Here is a 23,211-nt window from a genome sequence, read left to right on the forward strand (position 1 = left end):
CACAGATAAGTGAGCTACACTCCGTTTAGATTGAGTAGCAGGACCGACATCATAACTGCACTTGAAATTAACTTCACCTTCAGCATTAATACCTTACTTACGAATAAAAGCAGATAAAGACTAAGGAGAGATAAATCATGGCAGAGCAACAGAATAATAAAAAAGATCATTATAAACAGAGCAAACTCCGAGCAACTGCCAGCTTTTGTCATCTTGTGATGGTAAAAGTTAATTTTACATCTGATACCAGGCTGTTATTGTGCATTTAACAAATGTTGGTATTTTCCACAGCTGCAGCATTTTTGCTTCTTTTAATACGTGGCTCTGACTCAGATTTTTATTCCATTTTCAACACTTTAGCAGACGCTGAGTACTGGTCCTTACAGCAGCACTCTTCTACTCTTAACAATTCAACTAGATGGCTAAATTACTCATCACTGGTTTATCTGTTCATTACCAAACTCCACCAAGTATGGTGTTTTATTACTTCCGTTAATGCGTATTCAGGTTCAGTACCTCTTCATGGCAAAACTGATGTTCATTCAAAGCATGTTTGTTATCAGGGACTGGTTTTTAAAACAGGGCATGGCACAAAAAAAGTCAAATGGTTCAAAAACCAGTAAATAAACATTTTGTTGTTCTGCTATAATGATGCAACTATGTTACAGCATGCCAACAACAAGGAGCCACATGACTAAACAGAAGTTTATTCCCGGGATTTTCGTGATCCTACAGTTTTACAAAAACACAATCTCTTAATCAGGGAGAGGCATCGTGGGCATGCCATGGTGCTGAACAGCCAGCGTCAGCTTACTGAGCATTTGGTATTCTGCTCTAAGAAAACAAGGCAGTGCAAGTGAATACTACGAAAAGAGGACATCTTAATGGGTCTTGGCATCATTCAGAGCAGTACACTGATGTATTTAATGTACTCATGAATATTATACCTGTGCTCCAAATGATACAATTATGCCTTTTTTAAAGCAGTAGTTTGAGGAAAAAAACACAGAATGTGAATAATAATGTCCAAATCCTGCATCTTTAGTTTAGCTTAGCACTATATATCCATGAGGATAACGTATCAAACAAGTGAAGGAAGTATATATATTCCACCAACCACTATCATGCCTAAATTAAGGGGAAAATGGGAAAACTGTGTAATATACAACTTTTCACCAATTCAGAGCCTCCATACTCACTTTTGGTGTCCAGCTGGGCACGGTACTTGGTAAAGCCCTTAAGGCGCACGCGTTCTCCCAGCAGCTGCAGGAACTCCTCCAGTGCTGGACCAGCCGCCTCATTATTGTACATCTCCTCCTCACTGCTCTGGCCTGCCAGACAGTACATCACCCCCACCTTCAACTGGAAACTGAGCTGTTTGCCAGAGGAGATAAAGAGAATGCTTGAAAACAGAGCAGCTCTTCGATTCACAACACTACTAAATCAGTGCTGAAAAAATGAACTGAAAACAAGAATATAGTAATGTAAGAATTTTAGGAAGACTGTGCATTAGATACCCCTTGCTCATCCAGTTTCATCAGTTGTTCTGTGACTTTGGGTGTGTTGAGGGCAAGCCGAAGGCAGTGAGCATTGAGCTCTGGCACGAGGTACTCCAGTACTTCCTTCAGAGGCAGGCCTCGAGCCAAACCGTGCTTAGAAGTAGAGGGCACAGAATCTTCCATAATAGACCCTCGCAGAGTTGTCAACTACAGATGGGGAGATTAAAGAAAGCAGCGCAGGTCTTAATTAGATAATCACAGAACATATTTAAGATTTGTAAGCAGTTGTCTATTTTACTTTTGATAAACATAATGCTACTGCTAATCTTTCTTCAAGGAGTGCTACAAGGGGTTATTTGTATGATGGTACCGATGAGCCACTTTTGGTTCCATAAAGAACCATGTACGTGATAGGAGTGTGAAGAACCTTTCAAATGTTTAAAAAACCTTCAGTTGTAACAGTTCTTTACCAGGTTCTTCACACTCACATCTCATTTACAACCATGGCTTATTATGGAACTGAAAGTGGTTCTTCTAAGGCATACCTTTGCAGAACCTTTATTTTTAGAATCCAAATACATTTATTTACCCTATCACACACAGTCAAATTGCCATTTCTACATGTATTTAATATAGTGTTGTTATTATTATTATTATTATTATTATTATTATTATTACTACTACTACAATACCAATTAAGGAATCACAGCTCTGGATACCACACTTGGTACTGCAATCAGAAGTCTGGCATCATGACAGCCTACTATTGAAAAGGCTGGACAAAAGCTTCTATAAAAAGGTAAATCCACCCCCGTCCAGCCCACCTGCATGTCTGGAAATAGCATAGTAAAGGACAACACACAGGGCCATGCATCACCCTGGGAGCAAAGATACTAAGCCCAATCATAGTGCATCTGAATCACAAGTAGCTTCTATAAATGAGAGCAGGGACTAAGGTCTCCGTCAAGAGCCTTTTCTTTTTCTCACTTTTTTTTTTTTTTTTTTTGATTACAGGGACCTGAGCTTCATCAGTCCATCTACAGTAGTTGTCAAAAGCTCTATGTGATTAAGGGGCAGTGCTTTGATGGGCCAGTTAGGGCACAGCATGATCTGTGCTAAGCATTGGCAACCGGTTCAGCTGCGCCTCTGAGTATGTTATATAAGACAGTGGTGGGCGTCAGACCTGGACCTCACCCACTGCTGGCTGTTGAAAAGCAACACGGAGACTAAGGATGCTACCAATTTGCATTCAGAGACGGGAAGGGGCGAGGATAGAAGCATTTCGGAGATGTGAACACACACCTCGCTGGTTCTGAAGATGACTCTGTAATTGTACTGCGGGCCGTGCTCCTTGTGATCCTCCAGCTTCTCTCGTCGAAGACTCACAGCCACTGGCCCCAGTGTCTCATCCACCCCCAAGTAGTTCCAGTGCTCTGCAGAAAGGAAGGAAGGAAAAACGGCACACAGCCGCACTATAACAGGAGGAGTAGCATACGACAGCGCACTTCCCTCTGAAACAAAATCTTCTGAAATTCTCAAAATTACCTACAGACCTCTGGTCATTATACAAAAAGCTACTATGAGATTTTCAAGCAAGGTGGTTAAGGCTGTCCAACATATGAGTTATATTGTGTAGCCCTACAAGCATCACCTAACATCACAAAAGGCTGCGAATTGGCCACAAATGTAACAAACCACAGTGTATATTACAGTGTATTGTGTGTAACCAATCACAGCGTGAAACACACGTTTCTATGGGTGTTCTGATGATTGTGTGTTTTTCACCACTGTTCACTGTTCTTAAATCATACAGGAAAATGAATTTAATGAAATGCTGTTTCAAGTAAAACTAAATTTATGGTTTTGATCACGTCCACTTCAAGTACAGATCTGAATACAGAAACAGAAAATTTGGAGATAATGGCAGTAGATAATGGAGCTGCATTACATCCCTAATGGCGATATCTCACTGGGGTAAGTTTGTGAAATGACTGCTAATATCAGCAATTTCTGCTTTTTAATGCTGCTTTTAGCCAGACACTCTGATAACATTTTAAATTCGACTGCAGATCTCTCTTCCAGTAAGAAACAGAGCCTGGGGGACATTTTTCATTTTCTGTCACAGTGTTTCCCAAAGGATTTTCAAGGACTTTCTTTTTTATCTTTTGCAGTAAAGTATTGTGGATTCTTTGTGAGGCTTTGCATAGTATGTTACTGCTCAATCAGTTGATTACTGGATTGATCATTGAAATAAAATCAGTCAATTACTCAATTCTTAATAATGGATAGGTGAAATATTTGAATTTCAATAAGAAAATATGTTTGATGTTTTTACCAATCCTGCACCATTTACCAGTACAGTAAATGTTATTTGTCTGAAACCATTATGCACCTGGAAAAAATCCCTCCACAGTGTTAGACTTTCCAGCAGCATCAGATTAGCTTATCTGATCAGATACACACGCACACACGCACACACGCACACACGCACACACGCACACACGCACACACGCACACACGCACACACGCACACAATGCCTGAGTGCAATGGTGTTTTTAAAAGTAAGTAGTGCTCAAATTGTAGGCTCTTTGATTGCTCTGGCTGCTGTTGAGTGGACTGAGGTTTTTAAAATAGCAGTGTGTAAGGTGTAAAATCACTATAACTGATCATAAATGTATCAGATGAATAAACTGACTCCAAAATAGTCAAACTGTGTGATAAAACCAACAGTATTAAACATGGGGCAAAGAAAACAAAGGGCTACGGCTTCTGAGGTAGTCGAGTTCCTTTGAAATGATTTAAAAAGAAGCGGCTGAAATAGTTCATTAACTGTATTCTCCAATAGAAAGGAGAATAAAGAAGGTTATGGCATTCACCGGATATTTATCACCAAACAAGCCACCCAGAAAACATCAGGGTGACCAAGGCAGTCAGGCAAACAAGCAAATCTTCTACTCACATTCAGTTAAATAAAGCACTAATGATGCAAATCTGATTCTGCAAGCAACAGTTGAGTTTTCTTTGATACTTCAAGCTCTGCAAAAACGCTGCGAGGTATTTTGGTGCATTCTAATAAAATAAGCGAAACTGATTAAGAATGCGAATAAGATCATTCCTCCTCAGCCGGAAATGTGCCAGCATTCAGCGTTCTCTCTGGAATCTGTATTGATAGGGAGTTTGTGCCCCTTTGCTGCAGCAATAGCCTCTACTCTTATGGACAGGTTTTACACTAGATGGGGAAATGTATTCAGCCACAAGAGCATTAGTGTGATCAGGTACTGATTCTGGAGAACAAACGCCACTCCAACTCATCCCAGAGGTATTGGGTGGAGCTCCATCATTCCAGATAAAGCAAATCCTGGGTGTTTGAAAGCCTTCGAACTGCACTTGGCAGCATGGCAACCTTAGGCTGAGGTGTGGCTGCTCCAGTGTCTTAATCTGTGTGTGGAAGGCATTAGAAGGCATGTCTAGATACTTTTGGACACAGCACATTGTGACTATCCATTTTGTTTGTTCTTCACTTTTTGACATAATGGGAATCTGGATATTGGAATTCTGGAATTCTCAGGATGAATGGACCAATAGAAATGCTCCAAATGAGGTTTTTGAAAGGTTTATACAAGGTTTTTGTGTTACAGCAACAATATTTTTTTATTTTTCCATCCTAACAAGTGCTGGTGGATGCATCATAGGGCAGATGAATATAACTGGAGGAGAGTCTTGGCCGCAAACACAACTGTTTAGCAATATGATCAGTAGCACTTTCTAGGGCCCAGATATTTAGCTTAGGAGATAAGTTGCAGCCTTCTTATCTGCATTGCTCCCATGCAACCTGTGTATGTTTATATGGTTATAACAGGACGTTGGAATTTCTTACTTATGACTGGACCTTTAATCTTGGCCATCTTTGGCGTTGTGGACAAGCCCATTCAAAGCTGAACACTGTACTAAACAAACAGTGGCTGTTATCACTGCAGTTCACTTAGATAAAATGGCTGGTTGTTATGCAATCTTTTAACGGTCGTGTGGAGAGAAACAGCAAGTCATTGTTTAGTTTGATAGCAGTAAACATTACAATAGTACAAAAACGGCGTCTCGGATCAAGACGATAATTGAGAAGTTAACAGCCATGTTAAAACAGTTGTGGTAGCAGTGGTGGCTCAGCCTTAGCGCCGGGATATCGATAACAGGGTTGTGGGTTCGATTCCCGGGCTCGGCAAGCTGCCACTGTTGGGCTCTTGAGCAAGGCCCTTTACCCTCTCTGCTCCCCGGGCGCTGGAGTTGGCTGCCCACCGCTCTGGGTGTGTGTGTGTGTACTCACTACCAGATGGGTTAGTGTACACTGTACAGTGACAAATACGTGCACCTCTACCTCTACCAGAAAACAGGTAAGGTATGGTGCATCACTGAAGGAGACTAAGACTTCACAATGCATCTCCTCTTCGTTCCCTCAAAAGTACAGCGGCTACACCTCAATGTTTCAAACCACAGGAACTCAAAGTTTCCTTATAATAAACATCCCTTGATCACTAATATTATTGTCGAATATCTAGCAAATAGAAGCTGTAATACTAGCATGGCATGTTGCAAACAGCTTAAGGCAGGGGTTCTCAAATGGTTTCATGCCGAGACCCACCTCTATCCACTCAGCCTTACTCTTCAGTATGAACTCGAACACAGTTCAGTAATAATTAGATGTGTTGCATTTCAACTGGTTCTGATCAGTGTTGCTCAGCTACAGGACTGGGTTTCCCCTTTCAGCTTACATTTAGCATTGGTGTTAAATGGGAGAGCAATCATCACGTGAAACACTCTCTACCATTCAAGATGCTCTCAATACTATAAAGCTGTAGAGAAACCAAGCTGGTCGGATCACCATCATGGTCGGTACTGGTTTCACTGGTGCTACTGGGCATTAACCAGTCACTGCAGACAGAGGGGATGGTTTCTGACTTTCAAACACTGTCACATGTGAAAGACTTCTCATTCGCTCAGAGCTTGTGTGACTCCTTAATGTGCTCCTCACGAGCATGACCATGCTTGGCGCGCAAGTGGTCCGCATTCTCTTGATCAATCTTGGTACATGCTTATAAGCTACAGTGTACCATGTTCTCTGTGGGACTGTGCACACCAAACCATGACCCTGTACCGTGATGGTTGGGACAAATGCACGTACCATTACACCCCCATGCAATACAGTTGTGTTGTTTGGGCAAGAGTGCCCAACCCTTTGCATATGTTGCATATAACATAAAACACATTTTTAGCAAATTCTCATACATTAGTTCCTCATTCCAAAAATCAGCAGCAGCAGTGTGACCTGTGCAAAAGTTTGGATATCCTAATAGTTGGAAAGGCCCAGATTGTTTTTATACTAGTCTCAGACCATGATTAACTAATCAGGCCTGAGGTACATCAGCAATTATAATTACCAAGTTAACAACTTCTTTGTGCCAAGACTTGGCAACCACCACCTCTAGGCAAATGTCTGCCCACAAATCAGTGGAGGACTATAAGAACACACTTTCAAGCATTTTCAGCCTGTTGTATCTACAGTGCAGACTGTGATATCTACAATGGCTTTTCAAGGGAACCTCAGATAACTGCTGTATGCTGGTAAAACAAAAAACATGAAAGAAAGTTTCTGATAATGTGATTTCTAATTGTTTTTCTTTCTAGAGCCATTTAAAGCACTAGTCACAAACAGTTCTTGCAGTAGACCGTAGTAAATATGTTTTCAATTAAATTTCCAATAATGTATAAGTGTGTTAAATTTTGAGGTTTAAACAGAGTTAAAGGGCAGGCAAGGCTACGGATTTCTTAATAAATAAAAAGTCAGAAAAAGTAGAAAAACACTAGTGTTTTTTTTCACAACACATGCTTCCTAGACAAGAGATACCATTGCAATCCTGAAATTACTAGATACCCATTTATATTTACAGCTGCATTAAATAAACTGCAATGATGAGAGTTTTACATCTTGAATTGGCACCAACCTGCATGCTTATAAGCCTTCTAATCAGGTCCATCCTCGAGAATTCTAATTACTTGGACCAGCCCCAAATGAAAGAGAGTGATTAAGATTCCTAGAACTATTGGCAAAACTGCAGTAAAAGCCAGACAACTACCCAAATCTCTCACTAACCTCTCAAATAGAAGTACTTTCTGTAGTAATAGGACCCAAGGTCCACATGTTCCACAATGTTGCTCTTTCCCCGCTCATGGTGAATGCTCTTGCCATCCTTTGGAGCTTCTAGTACTGCTACCCCTGCATTGCTGAAATGAGTATTAGGAGCCACCTCTGGGGACCCATCCTCGTCCCTTGACGAACTGGACGATCCACTCCCGATGCTGCCTTGCTTAGAAGGGCTGATGTTCCTCTCCCCTTCGCCACCTATCTCGTTACGGAAGCAGGGGCAGCTGAGAACCAGATCGTTGCTTTTGTCGTCCCCAGGGTCCAGTGAGGGCCCATCTTTGACATTGAGCTCCTCTTGGCTACCACACGGGGAGCCATAGGCCCCGCTTTGGGTGGAGGAGAGGGAGGAAGAGGTGGAGGCTGAAGCTGCAGCGGCCGCCGAGGCTCCGGTGGTGGTGTTCTTCCTCTTGACCACGCTCTGACGGCTCTGGACTGCCTCGTTCAAGTCAAAGAGGACACTCTGGATATCATAGTGAGCAAAGCCCTTCTGACAGACCCAAGGCTTTGGCGGAGGACCCGCATCGTCAGACTTTCCGTCTTCTGCGTCAGAACCAGCACGAGAAGAATCTCCCTCGACCTTCACGCTTCGTAACTTGCGGAATATAGACTCGCCCCCAGTCTCAGACTTGGAGCGCCTTTTCAGGTGCTTCTCCCTTTCCTTTAAACGGCTCGCAGGACTTCCTCTTGGGGGTCCCAGAGGACCATCCGGGAGGTCAAGGGCAGTCTGCTTGTGGGCTACAGTTAGAAGTTCACTTAGTTTCTCTGGAGCAGGGCTACGCTGGTCTGGGGCATCTGTCTGGTAGGCTTTAAGCATGTCAAAGAAGCTCTCTCCGGAGACCCCATGCTTGTCAATTGAAGAGGTACTGCCGTACTCCCGGTGCATCGGGGTCCAACCAGAGAATGACCAGCCCTCATTGCCATCCCCGTCTAGCTCACTGATGGTGATGTCACTGTTGCTGCGTTGGCGGATGCGACGCATGCCTTTGCGTGGTGAGCCCAGGTAGCCGTCCGGGGACAGGAAACGGTTGTCTTTGCCCTTGCTATGCATTTTGTTCTTCAGTGTGTTCTGAATGTTACGCAGCATTGAGGAATCCTGCGGGCTGATCAGGTGACCCAGCTTGGCGGAAAGGTTGCTCTGGGTGCTCTGTGTCGTGGTTGGCGAGTCAGTCTCTACAGTTATATGCCACACACCCCCACTTCCACCTCCTCCACCACTTCCTCCCCCACTGCTACTGCCACTTCCACTTCCACTGCTGCCACCTCCACTTCCCCCTCCCCCACTTCCTCCACCTCCACTTCCCCCTCCCCCACCGCTTCCACCACCACTGCCACCATCTTTCCTTGGGGGCCAGTCAGCGACTCTTGCTCGTACTCCCATCTTGGGCACTCCAGGTGTGCATCCGGACAGGTGGGTGCTCTCACTGCGTGGGGGTGGAGCACCTCCATTGGGCAAGCGCAGGCGACGGGTGTAGAACTCATCTGAGGCAGGCACAGAGCCCCCTACAGAACGCTCGGTCTGGGAACGCTTCAGACTGGTCATGACGGGAAACGAAACTCAGCACAAGGGCATGTCTGCCGAATGGTCAGAATAAGAAGCCCTGGTGAGCATGGGCTGCCACAGGGACAAAGGTGATTCGTAATGCAAAACACATGGCAGTGAAGCAAAACGGTCAGACGTCCTCCTCCATCACTACTAAGGTGAACTCAATTCTGTAAAAGGAAACAGAGAGACAATGAATCAGTACCCATGAATCAGACAGAGTGAATCAGTAAATCTACCACTGTGATAAGCCACAAAATTGATTTATACACTTCAATGAGAAGGGACCACATTCAAGAATTCCATGTTCACAATACAGAGCCACAGAAACCAGTCACAAGAAGCAGCAAAGCTTTCAGTTCATTGAACACATTGGTATTTGCCAATGCTGAGTGCAGCTGGGGGAAAAACACTGCAAATACCACAGCTGACAGAAGCCATAAGAAACTGTTTCTCTAATAATAATTAACTACGCTCTTATGCCCAGGCCATATTTAGGCAGTTACTCTGGGGCTGCACCATTAGTGGCATGAGGCCATGGTGCATCATTCCATTTCAGAAAAGCCAGTAGACACATGAAGTTCATACACTGCGCTACAAGGATACAAGCAAGACCTGTACTCCTTCTCCTTCTCCTGTAACTTCTATTATTATTTCAATAAATAAAAAGCTTCAACACACTCTCATACTTTGCACACTGATTTAAACTCAAAATGTGCTGTGCTTCATCCAATCAAACAGGACTAAATACACTGTAATGAAACATTCAGTTGGTTAGTGTTTGTCAAGCACTGATGATATCCTCAATATGCTTAAAAACAACAAAATTTATCACAAGTTGATCAAAATGTTAAATTGCAATACTTGCGAGTACTACATAATTAAATTAATATTTATTGCATTGCAGCACAAAGTACTGCTGAATATACCTAGCAGTCTTTACACAAATTATGATGAACTTGCAAAGTACATACAAAATTATAAAAAAAACATTTGTACCCATTACATATTAATGCTTACACCAGTGGGTTCTAGTCCTCAACCATCCCAAGACTGATATTCCTGCCCCCAAAACACCTAAATCAACTCAAAAGCTATGTAGAAAGCCCTTTATGAGTTTAAAATAGGTGTGCTGTCTTATGCCCATTCATGGAAGCTCACTAAACAGTTACGTACATTAAAATGGAAAAGCACGGTTTTGGCATTTGACACTCATAACCCCAAATCCTGTTCATGTATCAAAGGGCAAATAACTCCAGATAAATAAATCAGGGCCTACACTGCTGTGATGAGCCACTACATTACAATCCACAGACGCAGTGAACATTTCTGCATGCTGCTGCACTGTAAACCAGCCACTGAGTCACTATAATGTGTGTGAGAATGTATCCCCATTATGGTGGAATTACGCAGGTGGTGCAGTGTTTTAAGCCTACATACTATGCAATGCAGCAGGAGTGCCTTATGACAGCTCCCATACGACAGTCAAGATAAGCTCTGAAATGTCAGTTTCCTTAGTTTCCTGGCAACCATCTGCCAAGTGTTTTCTGCTGTAGAGCGGTGCTGCTGCCGGGTTAACCTTAATAAGAGATAGAAAGAGGGTGAGGGAGAGAGGACGATGGAGCGAGTGAGCAAGAGAGAGGAGGTGAGGGTGAAAGAGGGAAATGACTGCACAGTGACATCCTTTACCACCAATAGAGAAAGACCACAACATGGGGCAAGAGGGCTGCATCACAACACTGAGGTTACACGGAATACCAGATCAGCTCTTTCAATTAACATTTTTAACATCTAACAAGAAAAAAAAAAAAAAAAAAAAAAAAAAAAAAAAAAAAAAAAAGGACACCAACCACCTTCTAAAATCTAACAGGAGGCTGCAAGTAAAGACATGCAGCAGCAGACTCAGCATAGGTCAAAGCAATGGTATAGAGATATTTCAGAGAAAAATGACCACTCACTGAGTTGTTAGGTAGAAATGCACCAGTTTGATGTATTATACTGTATTGAACCGTATTTAACCAAATGTTGGACATCCAGTGTAGCTTCTTCACAAGCCTTCGCTACTCCCCATACCACCCAGAGTTTGAAAACCATTGCTGACACAAACACTTGACACAAGGTAATGCTATTAACAATACAGTATGATGCACTGTGATGCAGTTCAATACAGTATAATACATCAAACTGGTGCATTTCTACCTAACAACTCTGAGGTTTGGGGCAAATGAGAGAGATTAGCCATGGTCATTTTTCTCCGAGATATCTCTATACCATTGCTTTGACCTATGCTGAGTCTGCTGCTGCAGTTGGCACCATGCCTAATGCTAGGTGTGAGCTAGAGGGGTATGAAGCCCCCAGGCATTGAGCTGTGGAGCAGTGGAACTGTGTTCTCTGGAATGATGGTGCTCCATCTAATACTCTTGGTGGGAGGTGGGATGGTGCTCCTCCAACATCTAATCATGCAATCAAATCCTCACAGCAATGTTCGAAATCTAGTACAAAGCCTTCCCTGGACTGTAGAGACAGTTACTCCAACAAAAACAGGCTAAACCCTCTTTTTAATACACCCTTGATTTTTTAGAGGAAACAATGAAGGAGCAGGTGTCCAAATAATTGTTTTTGTCCATATAGATCTACAATAATTAATATTTTTGTTTCTCCATAAGAGCAGAGTTCCATATAGGAGACTGTAGAACAATGCAATGCACCGCTACGGAATCCAAAGCACAAGCTTCAGCACTGTGGTCCTTTATGTAGGCAAGAACTGTATCAAATGTCGCTTAATTGACAGCAGAAGTGGACTGTGTAAAAGACCACTTAGTGACAACTTTAAGCAGTCACAGTTATGGTTCTAGTGGCCGGTGGCTCAATCACCAGTAACATACCAGGGACAATACAAGTGTTATATATATATATATATATATATATATATATATATATATACACACACACACACACACACACACACACACACACACACACATACAATATTTAGCACTACATTAATATAGTAAAACTGGACTAAAAGCTTATGGACATTTTTGACTAGTTTATGTTTTACTTCACTTCACAAAATATTTGTTGGGTCACAAGAACACCACCAACTCTACATCTGGGTCCTTGCATTAAAAGGCTTGGGAACCTCTGCTTTAAAGAACCCCAAATAATCCCCCCAAATAATGTATTATTTATTTAACTGATAACACTGAAAAGGACAAATGTTATTTCTGCGTAACTATATCACTGCAGAAAGACACCATCACATCACATCACATCCCTGACACGCAAAAACTTTGTATTTCTTTTTAATGAAAGGCAGGCCTATTACTTCAAGCCATTCCGAAGCACTTGTATTGGTCCATTCATGATGAAATTTGTGCTGAAAGTGCTGGAAACAGGAGACACATTTTTTGTGTGACAATATATTTATCCATTTCAACTATAGAAAATAGTATGTCATATAGCACCAGAATCCACAGAAGCAAGACCATTCTAGATTACCTGATCAGACAAGTGTGAGGTGTCTTAGGGACGTTTAGTGATTCTAACCTGATTCTAACCTGTCGGTTAAAAGCTTTCATTACTTGTTAGCCAAATTGTCTACTCCAGCGGCCCAGTGAAAAACTAAAGCAGCTGATGGAACTACAAATGTGATCGGGGGGCCTAAAATGTTCAGCACGAAACTGTCATTTTAAACCTAAAAAAAAAATGGCAGCTTGTAGGATACAAGACCTGATACTGTACTTTTCAACCACCCATGCGGATAATGACATCATTAGGCGCTATGAGAGCACTAGTGTGGTGGAGAGATCCTGACTGAACTAACCACACACACTCACACACTCTTAAATCATGGCTGCAGGGGTGAGGGACGTCATGCCTGTGGAGATGAAAATCTGAGGTCATATTCCTGTCATCGGGTCCCTGACCTCTCAAAGATCGAGAGGGTGTGAAGTGAGGAGGGCGTGGCACACACATACACCCCGTACAGAAACAGACAAACACACACATTCACCCTCTAAGAAAAGATGAGGTCATGGGAATTTCCATTCCTGGAAAGGAAAAGCCAGAGAATACAGCTTTTACACTCCTCTCCCTCTCTCTCTCTCTCTCCCTCTCCCCCTCCTACCATCTCATCTCTCCCTTACCCACCCAAATGATCTAATGTGTTTTGGAGGTTGAGCTGCAGGTGCTTCAGTCAGGATGAGCATAAATTTGGGTGTTAGTCATCCGCAGCTGCCAAATTACAGCCCTAAGACTGACAGATTGGGCAAGCGCCGGCTGACACAGAACATGTAACTGGCTAATGAGGAAGAGGTACCCATGACAGGTTCCGTGAAGAACAAAATGAGCAAAGCAGATATGACTAGCTTGTGGATGACAACGCAGACCATGCGTACGAATCTGCTACTAGAAATAGAGAGAAGGCTTACAGTAGGTTGGACTTGGTTGGTCCTAGAAAAGTCATCAACTGCTCTGAAGGAACATTTATTTGAGTGTCTGCTACCAAATCATAATAATTTCATTATTCCCAATGGCGGCAAACAGTAGCTATAGTTACATTATATATATTTAGACCACAATCGCAGACACAGTATAACCACAACCCAGTTATATTTAGCTTACTATGAATGTGTTCTCAATATTTAAAAAAAGGTACAAATAAATTAACTAATTATTTTATAAAACTTACCAGAGAAATTTGTTCGCTTTTATAGAAAGTAAATCATACCATGATTTTTTTTTTCTATAAATCTGGACGCATTTTCACTGGGTTGAGATGTTTTGGGTATGTGTATGAGATTGGTGACTGCCTAAATCTTTTGTTTGTAGAAGCAGATTTCAGGTATTAAACATGTCTTAGTAAATCAACAAATAATTTTTGCCAAACTATACCTTTAAATTTAAAACACATTTTCAGCTAGTCTTGCAACAGATCTGCCTTTGTATGTTGCACATACCAGTCTGTGGTATTGTACTTAAGAAACTGCATACACCTTGAAAATAATTTTAGTTTCTGTTTATGAATCAGGGGTCAGAAAATAGCTACCACCTGTATGTGTGTGTGTGTACATTTATTAATATAAAATACTGGCGGGTCTGGTAGCTCCGTAAAACTATTACTTAATCACAACTATTTGTGGGAAATCATATGCTGTAACTGGATTTAGGCCCAATGTGTTGAGGTGTGAAGACAAGGTAAAGAAAGAAAAAAAAGTAGTCATTTTTATTGCTTCTGAGCCCTGCTTTAAACATCACTATTTGTAGCTCCCTGTGCAACTCACAGGAGAAACAGATTTCAAAATGTAATCAGCATTCCTGAGAAGCAGGACAAGAGCAGCCTGTCCTTCTTTCCCTCCCTATCTCTTCCAGATACAGACAGAGAGAGAGAGATACAGACAGAGAGAGAGAGATACAGACAGAGAGAGAGAGATACAGAGAGAGAGAGAGAGAGAGAGAGAGAGAGAGAGAGAGAGAGACAAAGAGAGAGACAAAGAGACAAGAGAGAGAGAGAGAGAGAGAGAGAGAGAGAGAGAGAGAGAGAGAGAGAGAGAGAGAGAGAGAGAGAGAGAGAGACAGACAAAGAGAGAGAGAGAGAGATAAAGGCATGAGAAGAGCTGGTACAAACAGAGAGTGATTGTAATGGATCTGAGCACGTAATGGAGTCTAAAAAAAGGAAGAACAGGCATTCAGTGTGCAGTGAAGGGGTGTCTAAAGAGAGAATGAATAAGGCCGTGGACAAGCAAGAGGTGGGCTGCACTTCCCTGACATCTTTATGAAAAACCTGGAGAAAGAAAGAAAGAAATAAAAACCCATAGCTCCAGAGCACCATGGTGTAGAACAATGCGTATAATTGCAGCCTCTCAAGCAACAGAACGAATACAGCTAGATAAACAACACCCTCCAATTATGATAACGGACAATACAGCCACAGGGTGCTTGTCCTGTTGCTTAAAAATGTTTGAAAGTACAGAAATACGACCAAACTACACTAAACTTCAAACAATAAAAAAAGTAAATATGATTGAGAGGGGAAAAATAGGGCTGACATTAATGATTATACAGTACATCAGTAAGAGAATAACTAACCAGTTATTCTGATCAGTCCCAAGTTTTATGGTCCAGATCTTTGCTTCAACCAACTCATTACACAGACAAACAGACAACAGTAAATCTAGGGGTCCCTTGAGACCGGTCTGAGAAACAATGCTCTAGGCATCACGTCGAGTACCAAAGAAACTGCTCTTTGAACTCTAGTGTGAGCATTGAAGATACGCCGACCAAAAACACATTTAAACAGCTGTACCAACACCAAAGTAAACATGGGGTTACGATAAGGCCGTGTAGTGGGAGCTTTTGAAGCCTGAGCTGCTCTGCATTTAGCAAATCTGAAGGGGTTTTTAGGTGTATATGCGCAATTACAATAATTTGACAATAATAATAAAAAAATCTTTTTAAAAAATCACCTCTTAAAAACACATCTCTTTACATTTCATGCCGTTATTATTCTGCAACAAAATATACCTTAGTGTTATCAGGCAATCTGTTTTATGTTATAGCAACCCTTTATTTGAAATGGAGTAACAATGATTTTACATTAATACCAGTCATGTTACCACAACAGCAGTGGTTCAGAAAAGATACAGTGCTGCCATGTTGAAAATCACTCCAGAACACTTGGGCTTTGAATGTGTTTGCATTGCAGTTCTACTGAGGTCAAAAGAAATATCCACTTCGCAAAGCTTACAGAGCACCACACTGATGGGTCTCTGCCTAGAATACCCCCACACTTTAAATTGGCCTGTGCACAATAATTTTTCGCCACAGCTTGCTCTCCGGAGAAATCCAAGTTTTCAGTAGCAACGCACTGACGCATGTTATGCAAAACACATTTCTGTAATAGATCATGTAGATTTATAACACTTATTGGGTAAAAATAATGTGCATATAAAAGCGGTGTCCATTAGCCACTGGCAGAGCAGAATACACATTTGTGTCATCCCGCAAGCTGTCAATCACTGCCAGTTTATCAAGAAGGTAAATCTAAACTGTCTGTTTGAGTTTTTTTTTCGAGTAACTGTGCCAACCATAGCTGACATTAAGCATTCGTCAGCATCACATACAACAGAGCACTGTTTCAGAGGACACTTGAGGACTAATAAGCTCTCTTAGAAGCACAGTGCCGTGCTGTCGTGCCAATAATGGAGCCAAACTCTCTTCACACCTCAGGGCTGGGACACCTGCAGTGGGAGGCGTTTGGACTGGGATTGGGATGCGTTTGGCTCAGGTGTTCCCTCCAACATGCCTGCACTGTCCCACAGCCACATGATTCAAGCCCAGACGGTGACTCACAGCTGAAGACAGCAACTTAAGAGCAGAGTGTGTTAGACCTGTATCCCCTTATTCCTTATTCCTTCCAAAAATACCGCTGCAATTTCAAGGGCAACGCGTAATGAACCACTTCAAAGAGGCAGTTATAGAGACGTCATCTCCCCTTAACGTACTTCGAGAAGAACCTACTGTCATCTATCATGGTCTACCTTCCTTGACATTATTGCTGAAACATGGAAGCACTTTATCCAAGATAAGGATGTTCTACTGTTCGGGCCAGGTCACTCAGGAGAGCCCAGTAGAGAGGCTGTATTGCACTGCAGTAGCAAGGACAAGCTGCTACCACAAGGTCTGTGTAATAAAGTTAAGACACAATAAAGACAGTTGTTGCTCATATTGAAGATTGAAGTGTACCGTCTAGCTCTAAGGTCAGCCAGTCCAGCCATCAGATATGAAATTGCCGCAGTAAGGATGTGGTTGCGATCACAATTTATTCGAATTACCACAAAGGAATAGTTAAAGCCCATATAAAGAAGAGTCACAATTTAGATGCAGTATGAAAAAGTTCATAGGTTGGGGAGAACACACAGTAAAAAAATATGCAATATAAGTTTACACTGGCAATCAGACAACCCGGAAAATCAGGATCCGGAAGGGCACGATATTGCTTAATAATTATCTTGACAGTTTTGTTCTTTAGCAGTAGCAGCAACTACTACAACTACAATGCTAATCTTGCTCGCCAAATAACTATCGCCAAAATTCATCCGTTAGCATTAGGCAACCTGCAATCATAAACGTACAGTCGTCTCAAACAACGTCAAGGAGGCCATTTTGCAGATGTATGTAGTATGTTGGAATCCACTTAATCAAGTCTGTTTGAAAGTAACTCCGTGCTAACTGCATGCCAAAGTTGTCAAACCTCACTATGCTCACGGATAGCGGGCATAAAGATGACCTACAGTCAGAAAATCATGAACATAGTCCAGGACAAAGATGTTGGACAAGGCCCAAGTCATTAACGTGCCAAATTAGAACAAATATTTTTTATTTTTGTTAGATACGGTCTCTGCCATTTTCCGTACTGGAAAAATAAAGACCCAGGATCTTGAGGCACAAAAGTGATCCCTACATCGTTTAGCCCTCTCACCAAACTGTGTGACCCTCAAGCATGGGCGGCTAACTGGTGCTCAGCCTGGTTTGTAAGCGTTCTGTGCTGAAAAGCCACTGGAACAGTTACCCTCCATGCTCTGAACCATTCAGCCCTGCAGCAAAACAAAAAGGCCCAAGACTTTCCATCTGTAATTTGAAGGTCCTCTGCTGAAGTTTGACAACCACCTCACACTGCTCTGTTATATTTCCACCAGGTTTTCTAAAACTGAGCTCAATTAACTGCTTCCCACACATTCTTCACTGCTGTCCACACACCTCCAATAGTGGGTTGATTCTTCTTCTAAACACAGCCCCACAAGTTCCCAATGAAGTTTAAAATGTGGTAATTATGTTAAACGGCACTGCTCTAATAACGTTCTGCAGCACTGTTATTTCTAAGTGCAGCGTACAGGGATCTGGGATAGAGCAAAACATGTGAAAGTGTTTGGTAGGTCCAAGCACTGGATTGAGAAACACTGTTATAAATCACGTAACGTAAACACTCTGTGGCTAGCCTTAGACCAATCTACGGAATTCTCTCACTTGGCCTGAGGATCTCTGAGCAAACAGCAGAAATTTTACCCTGACCCTGGAAACATTTTTCACACATACACGTGAGGAAACTAACTTCTCTGGAAATATCACTGGCATGGAGAGACTTCTAAAAGAATTGACCCCTGGCTCTTACTGGGATCTTTTAAAATGAGCAGTTTTAACAGGTTTCCCTTTGGAAAAGAGCAGCACAGAGACAGTGCTCCAGTACAATGCAATGGCAGTTTTTTTGTTTAAACTGCTTTGCTCAACAATTTCTTTACCTTAGATGATGTCCACTGTTGTTCAATGTCCACAGGAAAAAGCCTTCACCACTTTTACTGTCTCTCAATGGCGTAACGCTGCTAGCTTTGAGGCAGCTTAACTAGTCTCTACAGCAATTAATTTATATGGATTCTTTACACAAATGTGGCCAAAACAGTGATTAGAAGAAAAATGGCAAACCTATGAACAGCCAATGAAGCTGTTTCTCCATATAGCTAACAGGATGAAGCGCAATGCAATAAGCAGAGGCAATAGAACACAAAGCATAGAGTGCTTGTGCTTGGTTCTTTGCCAAGTGTGAATATTCCCCAGCCTTGGTTTCCGTCTCCTCTGTTACTGAGTAACAGGATTTAGAGGCTTGGTTATATGTGGGCATTGAGATTCGTGAGCTGCTACATAGTCCAGCGTTAACACTGTGCTTAATGAGAGAAATTTCAGCACAGAGATGCAGGCTTGGGTTGCCTGGTGGTTGGTGATAAACCCTCTTTTCTTCGCCCATTCTCTGCGGAAGACCATGTTTACCCACTAAATGGGAACCACTGGGCAGACTGTGGTCCATGCGGTCTCCTGTTCACAAGCATATTTTCTTTAACTTACCACTCGCTCACTCTCTTTCGCCCACTCTTGCCTTCTTCCCCTCTCTCGCTCTTTCTCTTGCTCTCTTGATATAGAACCACTAGGGGAGAAAGATAAATATGAGCATGGCGCTCTGATGCAAACTGTTAGCCCAGCAGGACCCACTAACTACATATATGTGTGTGTGTGTGTAGGGGTGTGTGTGTCAGTATCTGTGCATGTTATGGCACCAAAATAAACAGCACTCAACTTCTTGACCAGTTCAATGAACTGGAAATGGGCAAACAAATGTGCTTTTAGGCCAACAGAAGGCAGGCCACACTACAAGTCACACAGGGCAAACACAACAGAAGGAAATATTCCACAAAAACGGTCTGCATTATGTCTGTTCTATTAAAACAGCCACACAAAGCTTTGTCTAGGCTATATGACAGAACTTTATCATCCAAATCAGAAAGCTGGAAATGAAAACCAGACGTAGACAGTCAAAATGCAGCAATGCGTATTTGAATTCGCCTTCCAAATCGAGAGGTCACCTACAAAACACGCTCACCATTTTATCACTGGTTAAGGGGAAAAAATGCAGTCAGATGGTTCATTTTAGGCACGGAGAGGATTCATTATTAATCTGTGGTGTGACGGTGGATTTGGCCCATCTAGTATTTATAGCATTCTGATAGTGATGTCAGTATTTACAAAGGCCGGTTATAAAATGGGCCACTGAAAGCTGAGAGTGCCTGAGGCAGAAGAGTCAGGCTGATGGACGAGACTGCAAGCAGGAGAGAAAAATCAGACCCCACTCCTACCCTGACTGGCTGGAGTTTATTTGATAAATTACCTTAATAAGCAAAGGAGGGGGGGTGAGAAGGCATCTGGTGGACCAAACTGGGATTGGGATTCTTAGGTTAATATCAGTAAACACTTATGAAACACACACACACACACACCTGACAATACACCTCTGTCCTACACAGCCAGGTCTTTCCCCTATATATAAGTAATCAGGAAAAACACTCAATACACACAAGGTCTTGCTCTACTGGCTGAAGTCACATCACTTAAAAATTAATTCAAGTGGCAGGGTTGAGGACGTCACATCTGATGTACCAATTTGCAAACCAACTTCATTAATTATTTGAGTCCAGAACACGGCCTAATTTAACCAAGCATGATCCAGGCCTGAAAAATGCTTTCCAGCTTTTTTTAACCCCCTTGATCACACACTCGTACACTAACTAGAGTTGACCAGATAATATTCATTTGTAGGATGATGGTTACACATTGTTTTCACAGCTCTCCTGTTCACGGTCACCAAACAGAGCCAGCAAACTGTTCAGGGTCGCCAGTCTGAGCAGGACCTGTTTACCATTTAATTACTTTGTAATACTGTGCAGCTCTCCTAGCGCTGACCCTTCATGGCATGGTCTCCAAAAAATCCAAAAAAAAAGTTTATGCTACAGTTACTCTTCTGTAGGATCAGACCAGACTGACTAGTCTTTGCTCCCCCACTTGCATCAGCCTTGGGCAACCATTAATTTGTTGCTGGTTCTCCGGGTTCTTCTTCATTGACGCACTTTTGGTAGATACTGACCAATGCATAATCAGAAACACACAATAGGATGTGGCCTAGCAATCACAATTTGATTCCTTGTCAAAGTCACTCAGCTTCCACACTCTTGCCTGCCGCTGGAACTAGATAATCAGTGTTCATCACTTCGCCTTCAATGCTACAGCTGTATGCATTCAGCTTCTCTTACAGAATATATAAAAACAAATAATATAAAAACAAAACAAAACAAAAAAGACAAAAATAATGTAAATGAAAATATGGTATTTGTCTAAAAGACCCCAAAGAAGCTTTTTTAAACAAATAGATTTAAATAAATAGATACATAAATCAAATTAAAAAGAAGAAATAAATTGCATACAAATTGCACCACATATTGGGGGTTACGACTGAAAACGGTTATACTGGACGCAAGGTGCTATACTGTAATTTTTTGTATACATTTTAGGAAAACTGTCATAGTATTAAGAACAAACCACCATATGCATTAAATCTGAGTAAAAGAAAAGTCTACTTTTCTACAGTACAACACTACTGTATTGTTCTTACACTCTTAATGCATATAAAAATCGGCAACAACTTTCTCAAGTCACTGATAGAAAAAAAAACATGGATTAAAATCTACCCTAAGTGGAGTAGCCTAATCGGACAACGCAGTTTTAAGTGCACAATTTACGCTCATCTGTAATGCACTTAGAAATGCACAAGATGTAATACTGTGTACTTCTCTCTTTATTCTGAACGCCTAACAGCTTTAACTGCTTTGAAAATCATAATCAGTGCTGACGTGCAAACAAGGAAAAGGGTACAAAGTGTGCCAAATTGCAATGCACCAAACCCAGTCAGACTGATCTTCTGTAATCAGTACAGCAAAGAACAGAATTTGTCATGAGATGAACCTTCGAGGCAGCAATATCAACATTTCCACCAAATGCCCATAGCAACACAGTCACAGGGATGGTGGGAGGAACAGACCGAAATAGCAAAGAAGCGCAGAGAGAGAGAGGAAGAGAAGGAAAGAGAGAGAGAGAGAGAGGAAGAGAAGGAAAGAGAGAGAGAGAGAGAGGAAGAGAAGGAGAGAGAGAGAGAGAGAGAGAGAGAGAGAGAGAGAGAGAGAGAGAGGTGTAATTAACAGAAGAGGCTGTCAAACAACACAGCATGTAATTCCAGCCGTTCAGAGAAGTTCAAGAAAAATAAAATGGAAGTAAAGAGAGAAAAAGAAAACTGTGGTGGGTCAAAGATCTGCTTCTTCATAGACAACAAATGACTACACTGCTTTAGCAGAGTAGTTGAGGCTTAATCATCATAAACAGAAGCTCACTGTGTTCCATCAACATTTTTCAACTACAAATCATAGCAAAAAGGGTTTGAGCACTGAAAGGGTTCTTCAACTTGTAACAATGGAGAGAAACTGCTTTGGATAACACTCCACAAGAGCTTTTCCACCAATCCAAAGTACCTTCTTCCAGTCAGAGAAGCACTGCAGCATCCAAACGATTTGTTGAGTTCTCATAATTCTACAGAGAATTAGGGTAAGGCATTAGAACGGTAATACCGTTTAACACAGTATATAAAGATGTTGATGGGAACTCAAAATGAGGACGGTATTTCGAAATGATGATTTGTTTGATGTGTCAGACGTTCTGTTCTGTGTTGATCTAGTTTATGGCCAAATAAGCGCATTCCCCCATGTGCCTTAAAGAGAGCCACAGGGTGGGGGCGCTGTGGAAGATTCCACGCTCTAAAAATAGGTGGGGAAAAAAAAAAAAAATAAGAAAAAAAAAAACAAGCCCTTCGTAGTTGGGAGTCAACAATGCGCTGGGTTCACCTGAAAGGGAAAAATCAAGCAAACTTGGATATTAAATGTGCCCGAAAACAGTCAAACACACTCCTAAGCCCATTCGCTCGTCTTGCATTCTCAGGTATGCTGCCTATTCTTTAAACGTGTGATTTGAGCCCTAGTTTGCTGGAACCCGGACTGTGCTGTGGTGTTTAGCGTGCTGGCTAACGTATCTAAATATAGCTAGATAGTGCCAAACACGGCAGATCCTGTCTCAGTCTGCCTTCCTGTTACTCCCAACAACACCAGTCGCTTGACTTCGCTCTCAGACACACGTTTTTATCCTCAACTGTTTTGGTAGCTTAGCAGTTAGGCAGCAGCAGCTGAACTTAGCGTTCTAATACTCTGTGCAGCTGAAGCCGAGCTAGGTCAGCAAAGACTGGCTTGGTGTGTGGACTACAGATCCAAAACCATGGAGAAAAGAAAAACAAACAAAAAAAACCTTTCTACCTACACTAATGCTAGCTTGCAGCTTCTCTCTCCTGATTTAGAGCAGTTTAACATTTGCAGTTGTCAGACAATATAAAATTGCACCTATGAGCAAACTTTTAAAATAAGGCAGGTTGAGGTGGTATTGAAGTCATTTGCACTACTTGCGCAACTTACAGCCCCTGTACTGCAGTAATACTTGGAAAAGGTATGGAAAAAAAAGTGAATACTGCCCAACCCTATATAAAACTTCCTGTTTTAAT

At 42.0% G+C, this 23,211-nt stretch overlaps 1 protein-coding gene across 5 annotated transcripts in view; it reads right to left on the minus strand.

The window, feature by feature from the left end:
* The window catches only part of sipa1l1 (signal-induced proliferation-associated 1 like 1), an 83,402-nt gene that overhangs the window by 26,825 nt on the left and 33,366 nt on the right, over positions 1-23,211 (minus strand). For 4 of the 5 annotated variants that reach the window (XM_072685649.1, XM_072685641.1, XM_072685625.1 and 1 more), the window contains exons 1-4: positions 7,646-8,878; positions 2,802-2,932; positions 1,518-1,706; positions 1,200-1,374 (exon numbers count right to left, since the gene is read on the minus strand). In XM_072685649.1, the coding sequence (XP_072541750.1) occupies positions 1,200-1,374; positions 1,518-1,706; positions 2,802-2,932; positions 7,646-8,780 (1,630 nt within the window). In that variant the 5' untranslated portion in view covers positions 8,781-8,878. Of the gene's footprint in view, positions 1-1,199; positions 1,375-1,517; positions 1,707-2,801; positions 2,933-7,645; positions 9,407-23,211 lie in introns of those variants that run through there. The other variant, XM_072685616.1, reaches the window with a different exon arrangement.

Source organism: Salminus brasiliensis, chromosome 1 (genome assembly GCF_030463535.1).
Source record: "Salminus brasiliensis chromosome 1, fSalBra1.hap2, whole genome shotgun sequence".
In the NCBI taxonomy this organism is placed as follows: domain Eukaryota; kingdom Metazoa; phylum Chordata; class Actinopteri; order Characiformes; family Bryconidae; genus Salminus; species Salminus brasiliensis.